General features: G+C 36.3%; 1 protein-coding gene across 1 annotated transcript in view; it reads left to right on the forward strand.

The window, feature by feature from the left end:
• The window catches only part of ODAD2 (outer dynein arm docking complex subunit 2), a 68,502-nt gene extending 48,167 nt beyond the window's left edge, over positions 1-20,335 (forward strand). The window contains exon 15 of the mRNA XM_014268987.3: positions 19,870-20,335. Within this exon, the coding sequence (XP_014124462.1) occupies positions 19,870-19,983 (114 nt within the window). The 3' untranslated portion in view covers positions 19,984-20,335. The remainder of the gene's footprint in view (positions 1-19,869) is intronic.
• Positions 20,336-20,875: the final 540 nt, after the last annotated feature.

The raw sequence follows: 20,875 nt of genomic DNA on the forward strand, positions 1-20,875 counted from the left end.
GTCTAAATGATAAAAATCTTGGAAAGTCGGTGGTCTGTGTCAGCTGCCATGTGAAATTCTGAGGAGACAAACAGGGATTTTGGAGGAAGTTTAGAAAGACAGTTTATGAAGTTATTCTTTTATGTTCAGTTTCACAATCAATGTTCTTATGACCGGGAATGGAACAATGGTTATGACCTGTGACAGATGAACAAATGCTTTCTTTCTACCAAACACCAGAGGTCAGATGAATAAATGCTTCCTTTCTACCAAACATCAGAACATATTTCCTCTTTCTCAAGTAAAAATTCATGGCTGTGCTGGAAAATAGATTTGCATTCTCAAAGATGCAGTAACATCAGTGCCGTAACAATGCAGTAATGTGCATTTGCATTTTTGAAGATGACATGTGGAGCACTAGACAGCAAGAGAAATTGATAGACATCAGAGTAAGGAACAGGTATCAGTTTGAATTCAGGATTGGAGACAGCCATCCAGAAACCAAGGAAGGAGAGAAATCCAGTGAGGGTTTGGCAGTTTACAGCTGAGATAAGCAGGAATATCAGGCAACATTCTTTATACTTGGAGTCTGTGACCATTATGGAGAAAAAGAAGATAAGAGAAATAGGAAAATTCACAGGCAACTGAAAGCAGCCCCAAGCCATCACCACTGTTTCCATTCATGGAAACAGCAGAACATTTCTCTCAAAGCTATTGCAGAGAAACAATGATGTCCATCTATATTTGCCTGCTGCTGAAACTTTAGAGCAATCAAGCTCATTCATGAAAAATGAGTCTAACTGTGAGCTAAAGAGTACAGGTTTGTTACAAGGGAGGCCCTTGTAAGACAAATTGTAAAAAGACTGGGGAGAAATAGGAGACTAAGGAAGTGCAGTTACTTTAGTAGTGAAAAGATGATTGTAAACATGTTTTAAAGGAAGAAGTAAAGTCATCAGAAGATGCAAAAAGTATTTAAATAATTTTCCTACAGACCATGTCAAGATAATACAATGCTACTCTGTGCTTCGGTTACTCTTTTTCTTGCTGATGTTGGCAAGCTGTAGATTTAGATTGTTTCTGAGGTGAGTTAGGGAGGATGGGGGTGTAATAGGACAGGCACCCATGCAACTGCTCATAGTATACCTTCTAAAAGACTTCAGGTATTAAAAAAATTCAAAGTATATACACATGAAAAACATGTTGCTGATTATTCCTGGCCATTCTTCTTTCACAAATGAATCAAGGTGAAAGATAATCTCTCATGGAAGTTAATTTCTGCTATTGCAGAAGTTAATTTCTGACTTTGTAAGTGATATAAAGGATTTGGTTTTGTGGATGATGGAGGTGGTGGTGGTGATGATGATGATTTCTGTGTAAAAAAGGCCTAGGAAGTTTGATTGGCTTCATCATCTACAGAGTTGAGGTCAGTCTTTTATTATGATGCTAATGAGACTGAGAAATGTCTGAGGAAATTATTAAAGCAATGAAAAAAGTAAGAACAAGAGAAATAAGCAGCCAAAGTCAGGCTGTGGAAGAACAAAATTAATAAAATTAGTAATTCATCTTAACTTTATATGTTTATACAGTACACATGCCAAACTGAAATAGTCATCCCAATTCTTATAATAGTCAAGGAAGAAGAATAGTTTTTTTACTGTTTCATCTCTTTTAATTTGGACATTTAGCAAAGATAAGGCACCTTGGTTTCTACAGGCAATATTTTCTGGTTTCCTTTGGCAGCAATGACAGTGCAGATTCAAAGGTTAGAGCTGCACATCTATGCTGTAGGTATCTATGTTTAATGGGGGGAATCCCATCCAAGGCAGTGGAAAACTTTTAAAAATGAGCATACAGTTCATTTCATTATTAGATAGGAATGACAGAATTCTGAATAATAGTGCAATAAGAAAGAGCTATTAAAAATATTGATTTTTCTTTTCCTAGAAGAATACAGATGAGTTGAATTTATATGCTATGATGGTGATGAAACTCAATCTGCCCAGCCGTAACTGAAGCACGCATTGAGTATGATCTAATAATGCCAGATGTTTTAAATTAGTGGATCTAACTAACTTGAATCCAAGGATTTTGAAAGAGATCTTTGGCGTATTAAGGATGGATTCCTTTCATCTAATTTTGGCCACTTTTAGGTATGGAGTTTAAAGCAGTCTAAACTAAGACACCTTCTGTAGGCAATGGAAAGAGAGAGGCACCTGCAGACTTATCCTAGCTGAAAATAGATGCCCAAGATATCTGCAAGAAGTAGACTCATGAAAGTGCCTAATTTTCTCTGCTGAATGTAGAAAGAACCTAGGTGACTAGCTCAGACTAAACAGCTAGCTTTCAGACAGCTGAATTTAAATTAATATCCTCCTGGATGTTGATTTTCAGCAAGCTTGTGGTTCAGGGGAAGTTGCAGGGCTGGAAGAGAGGTAATATGCCAGTATTTAAAAAGGTCAAATAAGATTATAGTCTGGTAAACTGGACACTATTCTCATGTGACATACTTGTAGGTCCATACATTATAATACTGGAAGGAACATTTTAATGACCAAGTCTGACTAGCCTTGCTCATGCAAACCAGAGACATTGCTTCATTTTTTTTCTGTTTGGAATAGAGTATATCTTTTAGAAAAACACTGACTCTTTACTTAAAAAATTCCAGCAATGGAAAATCCACCAGAGACATCATAACTTGTTCCAGTAGTTAAATACCTTCCCCATAAAAACATTTGCACCTTATTTGTAGCCTAAGGTTTGTCTAGCTTTATCTTATGCAATTACAAGCATGATACTTTTGCTTAGTAAACTGACAAGCTCTACATAACTTCTGTTCTCACATACATTCTTATTGAAAAAAATTAAATTCTTGTCTCATTGTCCTATTTTTAATTAGCTAGGCAAGTGTAATTGCTGATGGAATTTCTGTCTTTTTAATTCTTTAACTATGTTTGTGTGTCAGTTCTGAATTTTTTATTTTTGAACTTCATTTTTGGACTGAATTGCAACATGCTTCAGGACAAAATTCAGTATTCCAGTAATATCTGTATGAATACTTAAATCAGGTAAAATAGCTTCCCTGTTTCTATGTAAGCTCTGTTTGAACATCAGAGATTTTCATTATTCTCTTTGCCCACAGTATTGCCCTCAAAGTTTGTATTTGGCCAATTTTCTACTTTGATTTTCATGTCTTTCTGGAAATGGATCCGCAGGTTAAACCTTTGCATGCTTATAAGGTTGGCCTTCATGCACAGGAGTAAAAAATCACCAGTGAATTTAGACATTGTGATATAAGGTGATTTTTTTTTCAGATGATTAAATCAGATTTAGTTTTTGTCAGAATACTTTATAAATGTGGAAAGACTTAGGTCTCATTTTTGAAAGAATAATTCACAATTCAAAAGCAGCCACAAAATGTGTTCAAGCTTTTTATTGTTTTAGAAAGGAAGATATTCAGAGACAAACACAGTGACCCTTCTTATAATGCCTTTAAAACAAAATATTGCCTTTCCACACTAGAGGACTGCAGCTTTGGCAGAGGTAAGATTCATTAGGAAACTGAAGGAGTTTACTGGCTGAGAAAGTGGTAAATACTTTTGAATTACAGAGACATAAGTTTATTAAAGTCTGTGAAAAGAATACCAGTGGCTTTGATTGTAAAGGGTGAAGCTAAAAAATGCCTGTTCTGCCTGCCAATGAAATTCTACCTTTACAGATACCCAAGCAGATGGTACATAAATATTTTAAAACATTTAAGAAGATCTTCCCGCTGAGGTGGTTTCCAGTATCTTGTACAAGGATCCCTTGATGTTTTGACTTTAAATTTCTGCTTGAATTGTGAAATAATTAGCTAACAAATAGTAAAGTTATCAATTTTTTTATTTATGCATTTTTTTCTGTGTACTGTGATGATGCTTAAAGGCACTGATTACAGATAAGGGGTTCACTTTGCTAGGGAGTGATGTGTACCTGCATGAGAAGAAGATGACTCCAGAAAACTTTCAATTTAAATGTAACACACAATAAGGTGGAGGTGAACAAACAGATAGGACTGCTAGAAAAAATATGTAAAATATTTATATGTTCATATTTGATAGTTTAAGCAAACCAGGATACATTTTTTTAACTGCTAATTCATAACTGCAACTCAGTCATCTTAAGTAAAATATAAATAACAAATACTGACTATAAACTTTTTGTAAAAATCTAGAACCAGTGGAGAGTAGCCAGTCACTGAGACTTTAGGCACTCACACCATATGGGAACCATAACTGGTGCTGTTGTCAGGCTTTTGAATTTGTGTGTCTGTGCTGAAGGCTACATGAAGTCCAAGCAAATTAGTCTCTGTTTAGCTTTGCATTGTTCTGAGCAGCTTTTATTTTCCAAATTAATTGAAAGATATATTTCTGTGCTGGACTATGAAAAAGTTCATTTTCTCCTGTTCTTGTTCCATTATACATACAGAACTAATTATTTTTGGGCTAGAAGAACCATTAACCTAATGATTAAGGTACATACCTGAAATGCAGATGATCAGAGGTTTCATTCATGTTCTGATATTTTTTATTGTTGAAAGTTTCTATCCAACCTACCCATGCATAGAACTGATCTTTAGCCTTACTCTGTCGTCTGGTTTATGCTATTATTTGCCCAACATGGAAGTGTTCTGTTTTCTTATATTTCAAAATACTAGTGGATGCCTTCTGGAATATCAGTTGTGGTAGCTTATAACAACATCACCAGGAATGCTGAAAAGCAAATTTCAACTGCTTGGTACAGTGAAGTGGGCAAAGAAGATGCTCATGCCCTAAGAATGGGACTTGATTTGTATAATCATACATTTAAATTTTTTTTTTTAAATTGGTCTTTTCATCAGGGTACAGCCTCAAGAAATGCATTGGAGGGGAGGTGGGGAGAGCATGGATGTGTTAAGCTTGGGCTTGTTGGTAGGCTGGTTTTGGTATTTTTGGCAAAGAATGCAAAACAGCCATAATGTATCTTCTGAATCCTGTGTGGAGTTAATAGGAGGTATTTATGCTTTTTGAGTTCAGTTCTCAGTGGCAGAAATGTTAGACTCTTCTATTCCCTTGTAATATTCCAAGATATGAAACCCATTTGTTTAACCACTGTTTCTGAAAGTTATTGTGAAATGTAGATTTCATATTTGGAAGGTTTATATAATGACTGTGTTAAAAAATACAGCTTCTGTAATTTATTGTGCAAAGCTTCCAGAAAACTGGTCATTGTTTGCTAAAGTCATAAATCCCTACAAGAAATTTTGGCCAACTGTTTTGTGTTCAAAGACTTGCATAAGACCATCTTTGTGAAATAAATAGATGTAAATTACAAAACATGGAAGACAATTACTAATAATTTCTACTGAAAGCATTCTAAAACCAACCTTTTATCACATACTATATTTATTTGGAGTATAGAAAACTAAATGGAAAAGCACTGGCATGCACTTCTTTAGGAGAATTTGGCAACAGGTTTGCTTGTTTTCTTGTGGGGGCCTTTGGTGAGAGCATTAAATACACAATATGGAGTTTTACATTATAAAGCAAGGTTTAATATATCTTCATAAATCAATCCAAAATATTTCATGTGATATCTGTGCAATAGTACTATTGGGGTATAGTAGTATGTGTTTTCAATTTACATATTTGTGTTGTAATTTTTCCTTTAGAAAAACCCCCTTTGTAACTGCAGTGGTTTGCTCTGCTCAGGCTCCACAGTTCAGGCTGGAGATACAGCGCGTCTGGCACACACTCCAAACTGATGCCTGTTGCTTTTTATAACAGTTGTTACAGTTCTTGGACAGCAAGAAAGAGGGCACTAGATTCCAAAACTTCTGCATGTCTGTTGTCTACCAAAAATATGCTAAATCCCTTTGCCAACAAATGTATTGATCACATCACACTTAAATTTTGGATATAAGAGATTCCATAAACTAAGTCACATGCTATCATGTTTTATTCCATTTCAGAAGGATTTATGTAAAGTGACAGTGTTACACCAGTTTCCATTGCGTTGGCAACTGCCAGGTTGCTTTAAACATTTTGCTTACAGTTTCAGCTCCAGGAAGCAGGAGCCAGTAGCTGTTCTACCTTCATAATAAGCAAAATGTCACCATTCATAAAGTAAGGGTACTTTTAGGTAAAACATTTTGCTTTTGCACCATTGACGAAGGTAATGAAGTTTGGCTTTGGTATAGATTAAGCCTCAGACTTTAGATTACTTTTTCAAAATTTCACATTACTGAAGTTTATGATATGTAGCAAGTGTTCTGTTAAAATCTGGCTGATTGTGGATGGGAAAAAACAGCAGCCTAAGGGAGATCAGCTTATTTTTGCCCAAACTCTGTGCTTCAGGAGATCTCTAATTTTGTAACATTTGGATAACAAACCTAGAGGCTGGCATAAAGCTCCTCTTGGCACATTTTAAACATCTTTTAGTCTTATAAAAAGAAGCTTGTCCCACTAAGCTGTACATTTGTTGGAGCTGTTTAACAGTAGCTGTGCCCTGCAGCTCTTTTAGTGATAAATGAGCCATTTCAAATAAGGGCAATTGCAGCCAACTGTGCAGAAGGAATCATTAAAAAAAAATTTAAATAGACATTTTTGAAGCTTAAAAATGCACAAACAAAGTATGTTAAATCAAAATATATGCTGCTCCTTTTAATGGAAAAGATTGCTACTGGCTAAGTCTGCCAGCTTCAATAGGTGTGCCAAAAAGCCAAGGAATCTGGCAGAATCTGCAGATAGCAGTTCCATCTTTCATCTATATTTCTTTTCTGTATTTATCTTGCTTTAGAAAATGCAGAGAATGTCTTTTCCTTCTGACTTGGCGCTATTTCCAAACCACAGAAATACACAGAGAAGCTTCTTGCAATTGTTTAGCTCCCTGCACCAGTCTTATCCTTGTGACTCTATGAATCATTTCTTTCTAATTTGGCAATAATAAGAAAGAAGAGCATTAAAATATTTTTATGTTTATGGAATAGTATCTTCGCTGAACTGTCAGATATAAAATTAGTTTTCTTAATTAAGAGATACTGGGTTTAATGTGTAAGGACAGAATGCCAGGTAATTATTTTTGACATTCAGCTGATCAAAAATAGTTTCCTTGTATGTAAGGAGCTATTCAAACAATCTGAACATAAAAAATACCAAGAAAAAAGTTCTTCCTGTAGAATCAATCACTCAGTTCAGTTTGGCTTCAAGCCTTACTCATTGTAATCTCTCTTACATCCCCCTTGCAAAGCACACTCTCTGGTATCTTTTAAGTGATAAGGCACAACTTACTGATACCCCTTTCAAAGGAAAGATGCTAAGGAAAAGCCCATTTGCAGTGTGTGGACTATGGGATGGACTCTAGTGTAAGTGTTCCTGGTCAATGTTCTGTACTTTGGCATCAAATCTGAAGACCTGACAAGGCTGCCAGGCAGCACAAGCCTGATGAGAATTCTGTCCTGACTTGAGTGAGGGCAGGGACTGGGTATGAATTGCTGATGCAGTTGCGCTCATTTTACAATCAATTGCATATGAAAGCTAAAATGTATCTTCTCCTGGACTATAAGTGAAGTTTCATATTATTTAATTTCATTGAAAATTTGATTTTAATTAATTTTGCTTTTATCTCTAAGGGTAATTATTGGCTGTATTTATCAGCTGCTAGTCAGTGCAGAATTTATTGCCATGCCTTGGTTTATGATATGTCCGGTTTTCGGCTGTTTGAAGGGCCTGGAAAGGCCCGGAGTGGCCTTGGGGCAGCCCGCGTATCAAAGGACGAGAAGAGGCTTCAGTTCTTCTTTCTTTATGTTTATTAATTGTTTATCTAAAAGATTTTCTTTCGGCCCGACAGAGGTCTGCTCAGCAGTCAGCCATGAGCACACTGTGCCGCCCTCCGTACAGCCACCTATCTTTATACCCGTGGTTACGTGTACAATATTTATCATTTTTCCCCAATACCATTTATTCTTATTGCCGGGTGCACTTTTAGTAATGACCAATCCAAAAGTGCCACCATCACCAAAGAAGATGGAGGAGAAGAAGAAGAAGAAGAAGAAGGACAGGACACGCCCCAATTCCTCCATCTTACTTCTCTAAACCCCCCTGTACATAAATCCTAAACCCTGTGTCTCACCCTCTAATTAACTAATCCCTTCGCCATTCACCCCGGTGAAGTCCTCCTATCCTCATACAGGTGTCGTCTCCCGTGTAGGGTCAAAGTCCAGCCACCAGACACTTCTGGCAACATTCCAGGACTCCCGAGCCCCCCAAGGGTGGTCTCGGTGGCTCGGCACCTCAGGACTGAGATGCTGAGATCCCACAATGATAATTCTTCATCTCTGGAAGCTTTGAACAAAAAAAAATGTAATGTTAAAGTGAGAGAATATTATTAGCCAGTAACACTTTTTAATTACTGAAAGAGTCTGATACACTGCAAATTGCATGTTATCTTTGGATTTAGGAGAGCTATAAAGCTAGATAGAAGGGGCCTTTAAGGTGATTCTATTCTACTCATTGCATTTGTATTGAAGGTATAGGTAAAAATAAAAAAAATTTTCCATGGCATAGGATTGAGAAAGGCAGCAACTCATAAACATGCTTCCGTAGTGCTGTACAGGTATGACAGTTCCAAATACCAGGGTAAGATACATAATTAGGGCTCTGTGAAAATAGAGAAAAGTTTAAAATATCAAGAAGATCTTTAGAACACCTAAAGTCAAATCTGTGCAATCTGCACAAATGCAACATTCATTAGACTGGATTAGCTCCTTCTCAGAATTCCAGGGAGACATAATTGCTGAACTCCAGAGGCATTATAGGCTAAGGGAGTGTGTATATATTGAAAAAAAGTCTGTCTTTGGCACTGGATTTGCTGAATAGTCATGGTATAGAGAATATTTTATCAGTCTTTTGCTTCTCAAAGAATTTTGTCTTTCCATCAGTTGATTACTGTATCCTGTTGATTACTAATCTTGTTGCTGTTTGGAAAGGTGGAATTCACCATGCTTGGATTTTAAGAAAGTGTTGAGCAGCACTCTTCACCAACAACTATTAAAGAAGTTAAAATGTGATGTGATGAGAAGACAGAATCCTAAAGAGGATAAATAACTGTTTAAAACTCAGGAATCAAAGTTTAGAAATTAGGATGAAGTTTTGGAGCCAAAGGATCTTCATAAATGGTAGTGGGAAGGGTGGTAAATGATGATGTCACAAACTGCTGACAATACAGTTCTCTATAATAAGTCCAGACAGAGACAATTGCAAACTGCAGTTCACAGTGCAGAATAGAGGTCAAATGTCCTATGCAAATACATCACAGCTCAGTTCAAAGTTTTCCCCTTTCATGGATTTACTACACTGAACAGTTTTGCTCACTGCACGTGCTGCAGATAGTGCCAGTAACTATTGGTTAGGATTGAAAAGATGTCCAAATGTTTGGGTGACCCAATAAAGTCCTTGCAAACAATTTGGACAGAATTTTTTTCATGTAAGATACAGTTGGGGACACCATGAAGCCCTGACTTTGTTTCTGACTGAGCAGGCTGTTTCTGTTAATTTTTTCTGCTCTTGGTCTCATAATCAAGAATCCCCATGAAATTTGCAGTTACATGTAGGTGTTATTTATCCTTAAATTTTTGTTGACATCCTGGAGTGTGGGGGGAGAAACTGATAGTCTGTTTAATTCTTCTGCATCAGAAATGCATATGAGGGAATTGTATTTTGAGAAACTACTCTTTCACAAAATTTACAATATTCTGCATAAAGATACTTCTGTTCAGAGAAGGATGTTAAGTTCCTTAATTGTCTTCATGAGTCAAACCCATGATGTGCTGTTGAAATGAAAAAGTAGCCTGTTTGAGTGGGGAGCTGATGAAGTAGAGAGCACATTCCCTGTGTGGGAGCAGTACTTTCTCTTAAATCATCTTCCACATACTGCTTTTATTAGGTGGCAGCATGCCTCAGACATACTCACCCAAGAATGCCCACCACGTGGTCAGTAATATTCTTGTGCTTGCTCTAGTTTTGTGAAATAATGTCTTGGGTAGCTGGTTAGCTCCAACCATTTCCTCCTACCTGAGAGACAAAGGAACCACCACCCCAGGTTTAAATCTTGATTCTTTTAACCTTTTGCAGCAAAATTCAGGTAGAGGGTTCACATGAATTTTTTTTCTCCTGTGTTAAAGCACAGAGTTGCATGGTTTTAGAAAATTAATTTTCACATCTTCCCCCGCATGCTTTAACCAGCTTTAGCAGAGCTTTTATGCATGTGGTACAACCTCCACTTGCCCAAGCACAACTATAACTTTCTTTTTATAGAACTAAAAGAGCTTAAGCAAATGAATAAGCCAAAAACATTTCCAAAACCTGAACCTTGGAATTGAAGTTGAGAAGTTAATGAAAAAATTGAGGAACAGGCTTTTGTTTTAATCAGAGAAAAGCTTTAAATTTAACTTTTATTAATTGATTTTTCATTTACTGCTTCATAGTTACATCTTTAGAGAGGGAAGGAAGCAAATCAAAGTCTCTAGTATTTCTGACATATAAAAGTCAGACAGGTATTATTACTTGCTTGTTTGCATGCAACACAGTATTTTTAAAAGTCTCTGATCTCACAAACCTTCCAAAAGTGAGCAGCCATTCAAGCACCTTGTGGCCAGAGTCCTTGAGTGGCTTTGGAGAGACGTTTTGCTTATTTTTGAAAAACTATCTAACTCTGCTCTAAAGAACTGTATGCAAGTCACAAATATTTTGGTTGAATATGGCCTGATTGGAGTGCTAATTCAAGCAACTCCCTTTTTTTCATCACCAAAAAACCAAAGCATTTATCTGTCACAATAAGTGTACATGGTAATGTTTTCCTCAACACAGACTTTTTAAAAGCACACAAATTTCCAGCACTTGTAAATTTATTTTAGGACAACTGACCAAACTGTTCATAAAAAAATTGTGTTTATTATAGGAAGATGACTCCTTAGTATAAAATAATTTGGTTTTCTCTAATAGCAAAAAAAAAAGCAGTTTGAGACTCTTAAGAAATAAATGGTACCATACGTTTAATTTTCTGATATTAAGAAAATTTAGACTTACTAATATGAATGAACATGTGGACTATACATGTACCCTTGTCCATGAACAGCTCTAGATCTTTTCTTGCTTCATCACATTAAGTTTCATATTTGTATGAATAGATCTGATCTGTGTTTATACCATCTATACATTTATTTACCCTGTGTTCTAATTCAACATTTTCTGGTACATTTGCTAGTCTAAAATCAGATTATATGTTGAACAGTACCACTCATCTGCCAGTTTATGTAAATGTATGCACTGTTGCAACCCCCACATCTTAAAACATAAGACTATAGAACAGTCTTCTTATGTGCCACAAAAAACCTAGCTTTAAAATGTGCTGGCTACTTATTTCAAACAAATGCTATTGTACAAATTCACAGGGAGAACCTCCTGCTTTTATCCCCAGACTTTGATATGTAAGGTTTACTAGCAAAAGCACCTCACTGGTTTTGATTATAATGATCCTATGTAGGAAGAGAGACCGACCCTTAGAGCATTGGACCTAAAGCTATATTAACTTTAGAGATCAAAATCAGTACTTTCAATTGAATACAGAAGAGAGTTTGAAGTCAGTTCACTCATACCAGTAGATCTAACATACTTTTAAGATATTGTTACAGTCAGATTATGTTCTCAGATCCCTATTCTCAGGATAAGATGCACTTGAGAGAAACATTGCAAAATTTGTCAAAAGTCTGTAAACTGTAGTGCCCCCTTACTGCAGTTCAATGTTGTTTTCAAAGATGGAATAGTTAAGAGTGCATTTCAGGAATATCAGACAAACTAAAGGGAAATAAGCCCCACATCATGTTTTCAGAGCATTTTTGAGAAATCAGGCAGAATCCTTCAGAATGTCAGGGTTAATGGACAGCTTAAACCTCATTTTTTCCTCTGTTGCTGCTGATAGTTTATTTGCAACTACCCCTGATTAAATTTAATATAATTTTCATGTGATTACTAGAGATAGACAAAATTATAGTATTCATATCCATAGTAATGTTAAAAATATTGAAACAAAACTGAATTAGCAAATCTTTCTCAATTTCCTATCATACCTCCTCAATAATGTTTAAGAAGGAAAGGAAAGGTAAAAGTCATGCTCCTGCAAAATGAAAAGGAAAGCAAAGAGTGAAAAAGCAGGTAAGTATAGAAAAGGAGCAGGAAATATAAAAAAGAAAGATTGGTCAGGCTTGCAATGATACAAAGGATGGATAGTCCACAACAGGTTACTGAGACAAAGTAAACTGTGAAAGGGATATCCATGACATAAATTTACAGTTTTGAATGTCCATACCATATAATAAGTAAGCAGGCTCATAATTTAATCTTAATAAATTTTGAAATGTCACTCTATTGAAATCACAAAAAACGTTCCTTATTCTCTCTATGCCACCAAAAGCCTTTTATATGTTAATCTTCTTTTGAAAACTACAATGAAATAAAAATAAAATACAAAAAGTGGTTCAAATAAAAATATGCTCTGAGACCTGGGATTCATCACTTTTGGATTATCAAATCTGCCTATTGTTTTTTATGGGATGAATTTCATATCCTGTAAGACTTTTTGTACATTGGAATGTTCATGATGATTGAATTCTTTCTTAATATTGCACCAAACATCTTGCAGCTGAATGGAGATTCAATCTGTCTGCCTTTAAGGTCTCCAATTAGTTCCATATAATTGTACCTTTTAAACAAAGATTAGAAATTACTTTGATTACTAGTTTTACTTAGCTACTTCACCTTTGCACGATATTTTTATAGGCAGTTAGATTTACACCTTAAATAGTTGTAAATATTCCTCTGAAATCCTGTAAGTATCAAATTGAGATGGGAAGACCTTTAAACTTAGAGTATTTTTAAGTGGTTTGCAAATTTGCAATTTTTAAACTATTCTACATTTCACCGTTTGACATTTTGTTGCTTTTCTCCTTGTCAGTAATATTCACAGTTCTCTGCCCATTTATTGTGTCTTTGCAGAGAAGGAGGGCATCTTTCTCTAAATAACTATATATGAAAAAGACAGTAAAACAGATGAGGTGAAGAGAGAGCTGTAGAGTGTATTCATATTTTGTAGCTATATAAACATTTGCCAATATGTCTGGGTGTACCATATTATAATTCCCTTTAGGCATATAGGTTTTATGTATGTCTCCAAAGTAATGCAATGTAATGCAACATTTAACCTTATTGGAGAATATGACAACTATATTCCTATTTTGTATGTTATTATTGTGTGGTCTAGAGATTTCTTTTCAAGAGTGCTGTTCCCATTCAGATATTGAAGAAATATGGCCCTTGTCCTAGATGCCTTTCAGTTTAGTTGTAACAAAGGAGGGAACTAAACAAAATAGATGAAAATGGACAGACAGCAGGTAGGAAAAATGGGAAAATGGAAAAATGTATTCAGAAGGATTTTAATCTTCAAATCTATCATGGTGTAAAATGAGTTGTAGCTCACTGAAACTGTCTATCCCAACAAAATAGTAAACGTCTCATGGTAAAGTACCAGTAATCACGTGTTCAGAATATCTCACTGAAACTATCAAGCCCTACTTTTCTTTTCCCCTCATTTCCTGGCATTCTGTGGGATTCGTCTTGCCAACAGTCATTTTGTCCCAGGCAGTCACATAAGAAAAATGACTTTCCAAGGACAAATCACCTGTCTTAAGTCCTGAGACAGGTGAGATGATTTAAGTGCACAAAAAACTGCCGGCAAGTCTGTTCTGATCGTAACTTGGAGTCCTGCACGTCCTTGCAGGAAGTGCATAGGTTTTCCAGCTCCTGTACTCTTTCTTAGGGAGGATGAGAAGGATGAAAAAGAAGAGACAGTTCCTGGCCAGCCTGCTGGCTGCCATCATGTTCAGGTGTACCTCAGCCCAAGCTGCATCCTTTGGACCTCCTGATACCCCCCAGCCATTCTTGAGTGATTCCCAAAAATTGCCCTTTTCCTGTGGCTGCCAGAATGGAGGTGTGTTTCATGGGAGAGAGAAAGGACAGAAGTAGGACAAGAAAGGAAAAGAAGCCAGGTGTAATCTTCCTGGGATTTCTCCTATCCCAACCAGAGAGCTTCAGTTTTACCTCTTTATGTTCAGAATGGGTGAAGAAAGCTGCACCAGGGGTTGCTCTGATTTTAGTCCCAGGGAGGAGAGACCCTGTGCAAGGGGGAAGCAGCACAGTGAGTGTCAGCCTTGCTCATTTTTTGCCTTCATTGGAATTTCTTGGTACTGGATTTTGTACAGCTGCTAGCTCAGAGTGTTCCCTGGTGCATGGGACTTTAGTTTGAAATCTGTTTTCTTTGTGCCACCTGAGGAAAAAACTTAACAAACAAACAAAACACCCCAGAACTTACATGAGCATCTTCTTCTTAAAAGTCTGAGTATGGTAGATACTGTCTTATCCTTTTGTTCAGCTCAAAAGAGAAATCAGGAAATTGGCCTGAATTTTAGTTTAGAAACAGTGACTTAGCTTAACCTTCATTATGCTTTGATTGTGGAATATGTTTTATTATTTATAATTTAATTTTATGAGAAGAATTTTCATAGGAATATGTGTAACATAACACTCTGACTAGGTGCTTTAATATTTTCCAGTGTGCACTAGGGTGTTGAAAGTTAGAAAATGCTGGCTGGATCTAGACTGATACTTTCTTGGATAAGCCTCTACCATATGCTTTTATTTAAAGTATTTTTTTTTTCTTTTAGGTTAGATTTATAAAAAACATGTGAAAAATGTCTTTTTTTTGAAAAAGAAGTGTTATGCAATTAGAAAATCACAGTGCTAGAAATTTTGCATCCTTCAGGAAATGTTGCATATAAAAGAAGCCAGATACTAAATCTAAATTTAAAAAAAAAAAAAAAAAAAAAGGGCAAGTTCTGCCACCAACTGGAAATGCTATGTCAATCTAGAAGATGTTGTACTGAAGTGTATGTCTTTAGTTCCAGGAATTTTAAGCTCTATGTGAACTCTGACTGGCTTCCCAGTATAGATATGAATCTTGTTGAAGGAGTTTATCCATATTTCCTTCTGATTGGAAAAATTTAAATAAGATTTGTTTTACATGGCAGAAAATCTAAAGAAGCCAGGACAAAAAGGGCATTAAGTATTTTTTATATAGTTATTCTTTATTCATCATTTTCATCTATGTTCACAGGACTCTGGGGTATTGAATAGGCTGATCATATTATCTGTTGTGTGTGAACAGGGGAGCCTCTTTCCAACAGCCTTGTTCTGCACTTTCCATTGTTTTATAAGACTTGCTGTGGACACATCACATGACTAACCCCTTATTTAAAGATTATTCCATGCCAACCTCCTTACTTCCTGCAAACATGACACCCTATGCTTTCTGCTTCCCCTCTCTGAGTCTGGAAGCTGCAGTGACTGTGGCTGAAGGAAAGTGAGTAATTCTGAGTTATTGTAACCAGTACATGGAGACCATCTGAGATTTTGTCAGATTTAGGGTTTGTTGGTACAATACTTACCTCTGCTTTTTCTGCTTTTAAGTCCCCTTGGGCTACTTCTTTTGTAGAGGTGAAAAAATCTAGAAAGACATCATTGTTTGCAGCGATACAGGCTAGAGACTGACAGGCTGAGGAACATGGAGCTTTACTGAAAAGGGTATGGAGATTTTGCAGACAACAAGCAGAGCATTAGCCAGCAATGTGTCCTGACGGCAAAGTCACAACTCTGGACTGACAGCAGGAGCACAGCCAGTAGGTTGAGGGAACAGATTGTTCCCTTTAGCACTCATTAGATCACACCTAGAATTCTGCACCCAGATTTGGCCTTCGATGTAGGGAAGATATGGATAAACCATAATAGGTTCAGCAGAGGACCAGCAGGATGGTCAGAACCTGAAGCACTGCTCTGTGAGGAGAACCTAAGCAAACTGGGCTTTTTCAGCCTGGAGAAGAGACAGCTTTAAGTGGTCTCAACAGCAGCCTTGTAGTTGCTATAGGGAGTTGAGTCATCAAAAAGATGGAGCAAGGCTTTTCACAGTGATGCGTGGCAAGAGGATGAGAAACAATAAACATAAACTAAATCAAGAGTAAATAGGCACAGGGAAAACCTTTTTCTCCACCAGGACAGTCAAACATTGCAATAGGTTGCCAAAGATGTTGTGCCATCTCTATTCTTGAAGTTTTTCAAGATCAGTTTTAAAAACTCTGGGCAACCCAGCCAAACCTCATATCTGACTCTGCTTTGAGCATGACCCTAGGCTAGAGATCTCCTGAGAGCCTCTCTTTTCTGAATAACTCTGTGATTGTGTTGTCATAATATAGTATCACAATTCTGGGGTAGTAATAACAAAACTTTAATTGTTCTGAATATTTAAATGATTTGGCTGCACATCACTTTTGGAATCCAGAAATGCTACATATGCCCTGTACGTTCTCCAAACAGCTTGTATTTGTGCTTATTTACTGGTATGACGTGCAAACTGTGCAAAAATATTGGACTCTAGCCTTGGAATATAGATACCTGCCAACAGAAAATGAAGGCTACATGGTGCTGCAAATGCTTTCTCTGTCTATGGAAAGTGCCTTTTATGTGCCAGAAAGAAGCATTTATACCACATGCTTTTTTTACTGCTTCTCACATCTGTTAACATTTACATGTGTCAGAAAACAATACCTGAACAGTAAAGGGAAGGGATACATGAAGTTCAAGGGTATTATATCAAGAAAAATGGCATGTCATATTGCATATAGTACATTGGAATAAAAGAAAAGGAAAAAGGAAAAAGATTTCTTGGACTTGTCAAATATACCTAATACGTGGGCGTAGTTTGTATATACTATCTATGAATGCATTTCCATACCTGAATTGAATGACCCAAATTGCCAGTAAATGGAACTGAACCCATGAAAGGGTCAAGGAGTGATAATCAAGAGGTGAAAGAATTATAAACATCTTGGTTTATTAAAAAAAGAATAATTTTTTTTTCATGAAAGGCAGGATTTATATAAAAATCTTCAAAGTTGGGTTCCTGAATACAGAATTACCCTCTTCTGTTGAAATATTTTGCAGTTTTGATAATCTTCTCTTCAGCTGTCTTTTTGTTAGTACAAAAAGAGTAGGTTAACTGACAAATGTTGCTGTATATCCACAGTCCTTAGAGGCAGCTACTGTATTGGGCAGTGTTTCCAAGAACAGTGCTTTGAAGTCTCACAGTGAAAATCCTGAGACACAGTGTAGTACTGGATTTTGTATGACGTGGCAGTTCTTGCAGATGTTACCACTGGCAAGTGATTTAGAAGAGCTGCAAATTAGAGAGAAGCTGATCTGTGATCCCCTGAACACAGAAGGAAAAAATCAGTATTTGATACCTTTGGTTACATATGTACCACTAGTTCATTAGGCATATGTTTGGGTCTTTTGTACCAGTTTAATGTGGGATTCTGTTCTTTGATGCCTCACACAGATTTTCTAAAATGCACCTACAGAAGGAGCATGGATCCTCCCCTACAGCTATTGTCATTGCTAAATATTGAGTTCTTTGTGGAAAGCGACAGAAAATACCTATTCTCCCATGTCTTTTGAGTCTAGAAAGAAATGATGGCTAAAATAAGATATAATTAACCTTGAATTTAATCCTACCTAACGTGTAGTCATAATAAAGGCAAAGGTCAATTTTTGTTTTTTCCTATGTTCCTACTAGATAATGTATCTCTAAAACACTATTTTTGATGAACATCTGCTCTTGCACATGGATACAAGTCTTATCTGAAATTATTCTGGATGTTAGAGTTCCACACTCACTACACTGAAAAAGCCTTGCATTAGATCTGTGAAGATGTGATGAATAATCACATAAGGCATATGGTTTCCTTGCCCCCAAATTTAAAACCTAGAGCTTTACCAAAACCACCATATGAACAGCATGTGCATACATATTTTTGGGTTTGAGTCAGGGATATGAAGGATCTATAGCAGTTTTCTTCTCTTAGTTGCACAAGAAAGTTGTGAGGCACCTGAAGAATCAAGTGGTAATTTAAGCTGATGAGAAATCAGCTCTTGACAAATGGCAGAGAAGAAAGATCTTCATCCAGCAGTGTTTCTAAAGGAAAAAATAGAAGTTAAGCATTTGATAAGCTTGCATTCTGGTCTTTGTGCTTTGTAGAGCTGCTTTATTATTACAGGCAGACCTGTGGTCTCCTTAGTCTTGCTTCCACTTGAAGTCTGTGGTGAACCTTCCACTGACTTCTCTGGTTGCTCCCCCTGGCCCGGATTTTGCACACAAATAAAGTATAGAAACATTTCTTCTCATGTCACTTTAACTCTGGTCTATCCTTTCAGAAGGGTTCATATTTTAAGAGTCCTACCTAGTTACTTGGACCTAGATATCTGATTACAGGAATTGAAAGTTTAAGAGGAAGGATTCCTAGGAAAATATTATCATTGATGCTTAATTGATAATAATAATGCTGTTTCTGACATAATTCAAGGCTATCACAGGCAGTCTTACATGATGCATGGAGAGGTCAAAGGGTGAAAGGTGACTGGAAAGATGCTTGTTTTGTGCATTTGGCTAACACAAATACTTCCTCAAGTACAAAATGCTTTGATCTCTCTAAGTAAATGCCATATGTGTGCAGCTGTGGCCCATGCCTCACGACTGCTGGAAGGTTAGGAAAAGGTAGCATATGAATTTGATGTCTGCATTCAATTTATGCTTTTATATTTAGCAGTTCATAATTTTGTGTAATATTTTAGCTGTATGAAAAATATGTTCCAGAGTTGAGTGATAACAGATTTCTCTGTGGTTTAACTCAACATTGTTTGGGTGAATACAGATTCCTAAGTATTGCAGACTGAAAATACAGGTTTTAATTAGAGCTGTCTGAGCTTCAAAATACCTGAACTCACATTAAGCCTGGCAAATTTTCAGAAATCTAGGGGCTGCATGGAGCTGATTTAAGCTAAGCAAGAGTCTTCTCTTTTCCAGCTATATTGCATTTGCAGTTGCATCGCTGACTTGCAACACACTGAAGTGAGATCACAACCCATTATTAATGTTTTTCTGATATGTAAAAATGTTTTATGACCAAGGCCTGTCTTGTGTCATACTCATGTTAAACAGTACCTTACTCCCAGGGAATTTCTACTGAAAAATTTGAATGACTTCCAGAGTAGAGGATCTACTATACATGACTGAAAAGCTGAATCAACTCCAAAAGTTTGGTGCCTTTCTCAAGCTTTTCATGCAAATGTTTAAGACTGATATGCCCAGATCTATAACCTTCAAGATGTTTAACATGAGTAGTTTGCTGTGACAATAAAGAAACCTATTGCTGTCAGTGGGACATAAGGATCCATCAAATGAATCCAGTTTCATGATCAAGACCATAAAGGAAAAAAAAAAAAGCAGCATGGCTTTTCTTTTAAAAATATTGAATGTATACAATTACACTGGTATACTTTGGAGGGAAAATTGTGACTCGCGTGACTCACATAAAGCATGTGCAATTTCTCCTTACAATAGCAAAAATATAAGTCACAACCAATAGAATGACATAGTGCAATGAGCAGAAAAAATGACATGAAAATATCAATTCACAGGTACAAATATGGTAAAATATAATGCATTGCACTTTTATGTGGCTGTTAATAGATATATGCATACAAAAGTATACATGTAGTAGATACAGGCATATGTATAATCCAGTGTTGTTAATATGATTGCAAGTATTTTATTTATCAGATGTGTTGGTTAATTAATGCAATTGTTCTAGATATGATTTGAATGTTACTGAAGCAGAAGCACACTGATTTGTTTTTTTCTCTTCTGTGTTTTTGCTAGCTCCTACTGGCCATGGTAGGCTCTACAGATGACATTCTGCAGGAGGCAGCAGCTGGTTGCATAGCAAACATTCGCAGATTGGCTCTGGCAACAGAAAAAGCAAAATATGGCTGATGCTTCAGCAGCTTTTACCAACACACTTGTTTAGCAATTCAGCTACATTTAAATACACAACTACTCCTTCTAGCATCTGTATTTCATAGCATAGCTCATCTATTTGAAGATAATTTAAAAAAAATCTGTGGAAACTTATGTTTGATTTTACATTACTGGATTGTCACCCCTAGGTTTGATAAAACACTCATACCTAATTTGGTGTGTGTTTTAGCATTACACCCATCCAAAGACCATCAGTTATGATACGTCAAAGACATTTTCTGCAATTGATGTGCTTTTATTTTCATTTATTGTAGCTATACATGGTTTTGCTTATCTGTGACATTACAATAAATTTTGCTTTTCTGTGTGTGTGGTTATGCAGCAATTTATGAATGTCTTGAACAATTCCCTGCATTATAATCTTGTCCAGTCATCCTCTCATTATGCTTTTGCATGTTTGATCAGTTGTGACTCACAGGAGAGCAGAAAATGTAGATACATGAATCTCACATCTGGCATTATATAAAAGCTGCAAACAGCTGTAGCAATAGACATCACTCCAAATTTCCCATTTCTACCAACATCAAACAAAATAGTGCTTAATTTTATAAGTAGCTGGTGAAATGTGTTTTAATTAACACGTTTAACTCAGCTCTAAATAAAGAGTCAGATTTTAGATTTACATTTGCACATTTTCTTTTTGTGGTTTTTAATTTTTAAACTGAAGACAACATTGTATTGATGTAGTTACTTTATTTCTGTATAAAATTATGTTCAGAATTACACTTGCTTTCAAAAATGCACAGAAATTATTATTGATACTATAAATTATAGACCCACTGTACATGCCATGCTAAACAAGTAATGCTAGGGCTTTTCAGTGAGAGCAGTAATGTCTTAATTACAA

The sequence above is a fragment of the Zonotrichia albicollis genome, chromosome 1 (genome assembly GCF_047830755.1).
Source record: "Zonotrichia albicollis isolate bZonAlb1 chromosome 1, bZonAlb1.hap1, whole genome shotgun sequence".
NCBI lineage: Eukaryota > Metazoa > Chordata > Aves > Passeriformes > Passerellidae > Zonotrichia > Zonotrichia albicollis.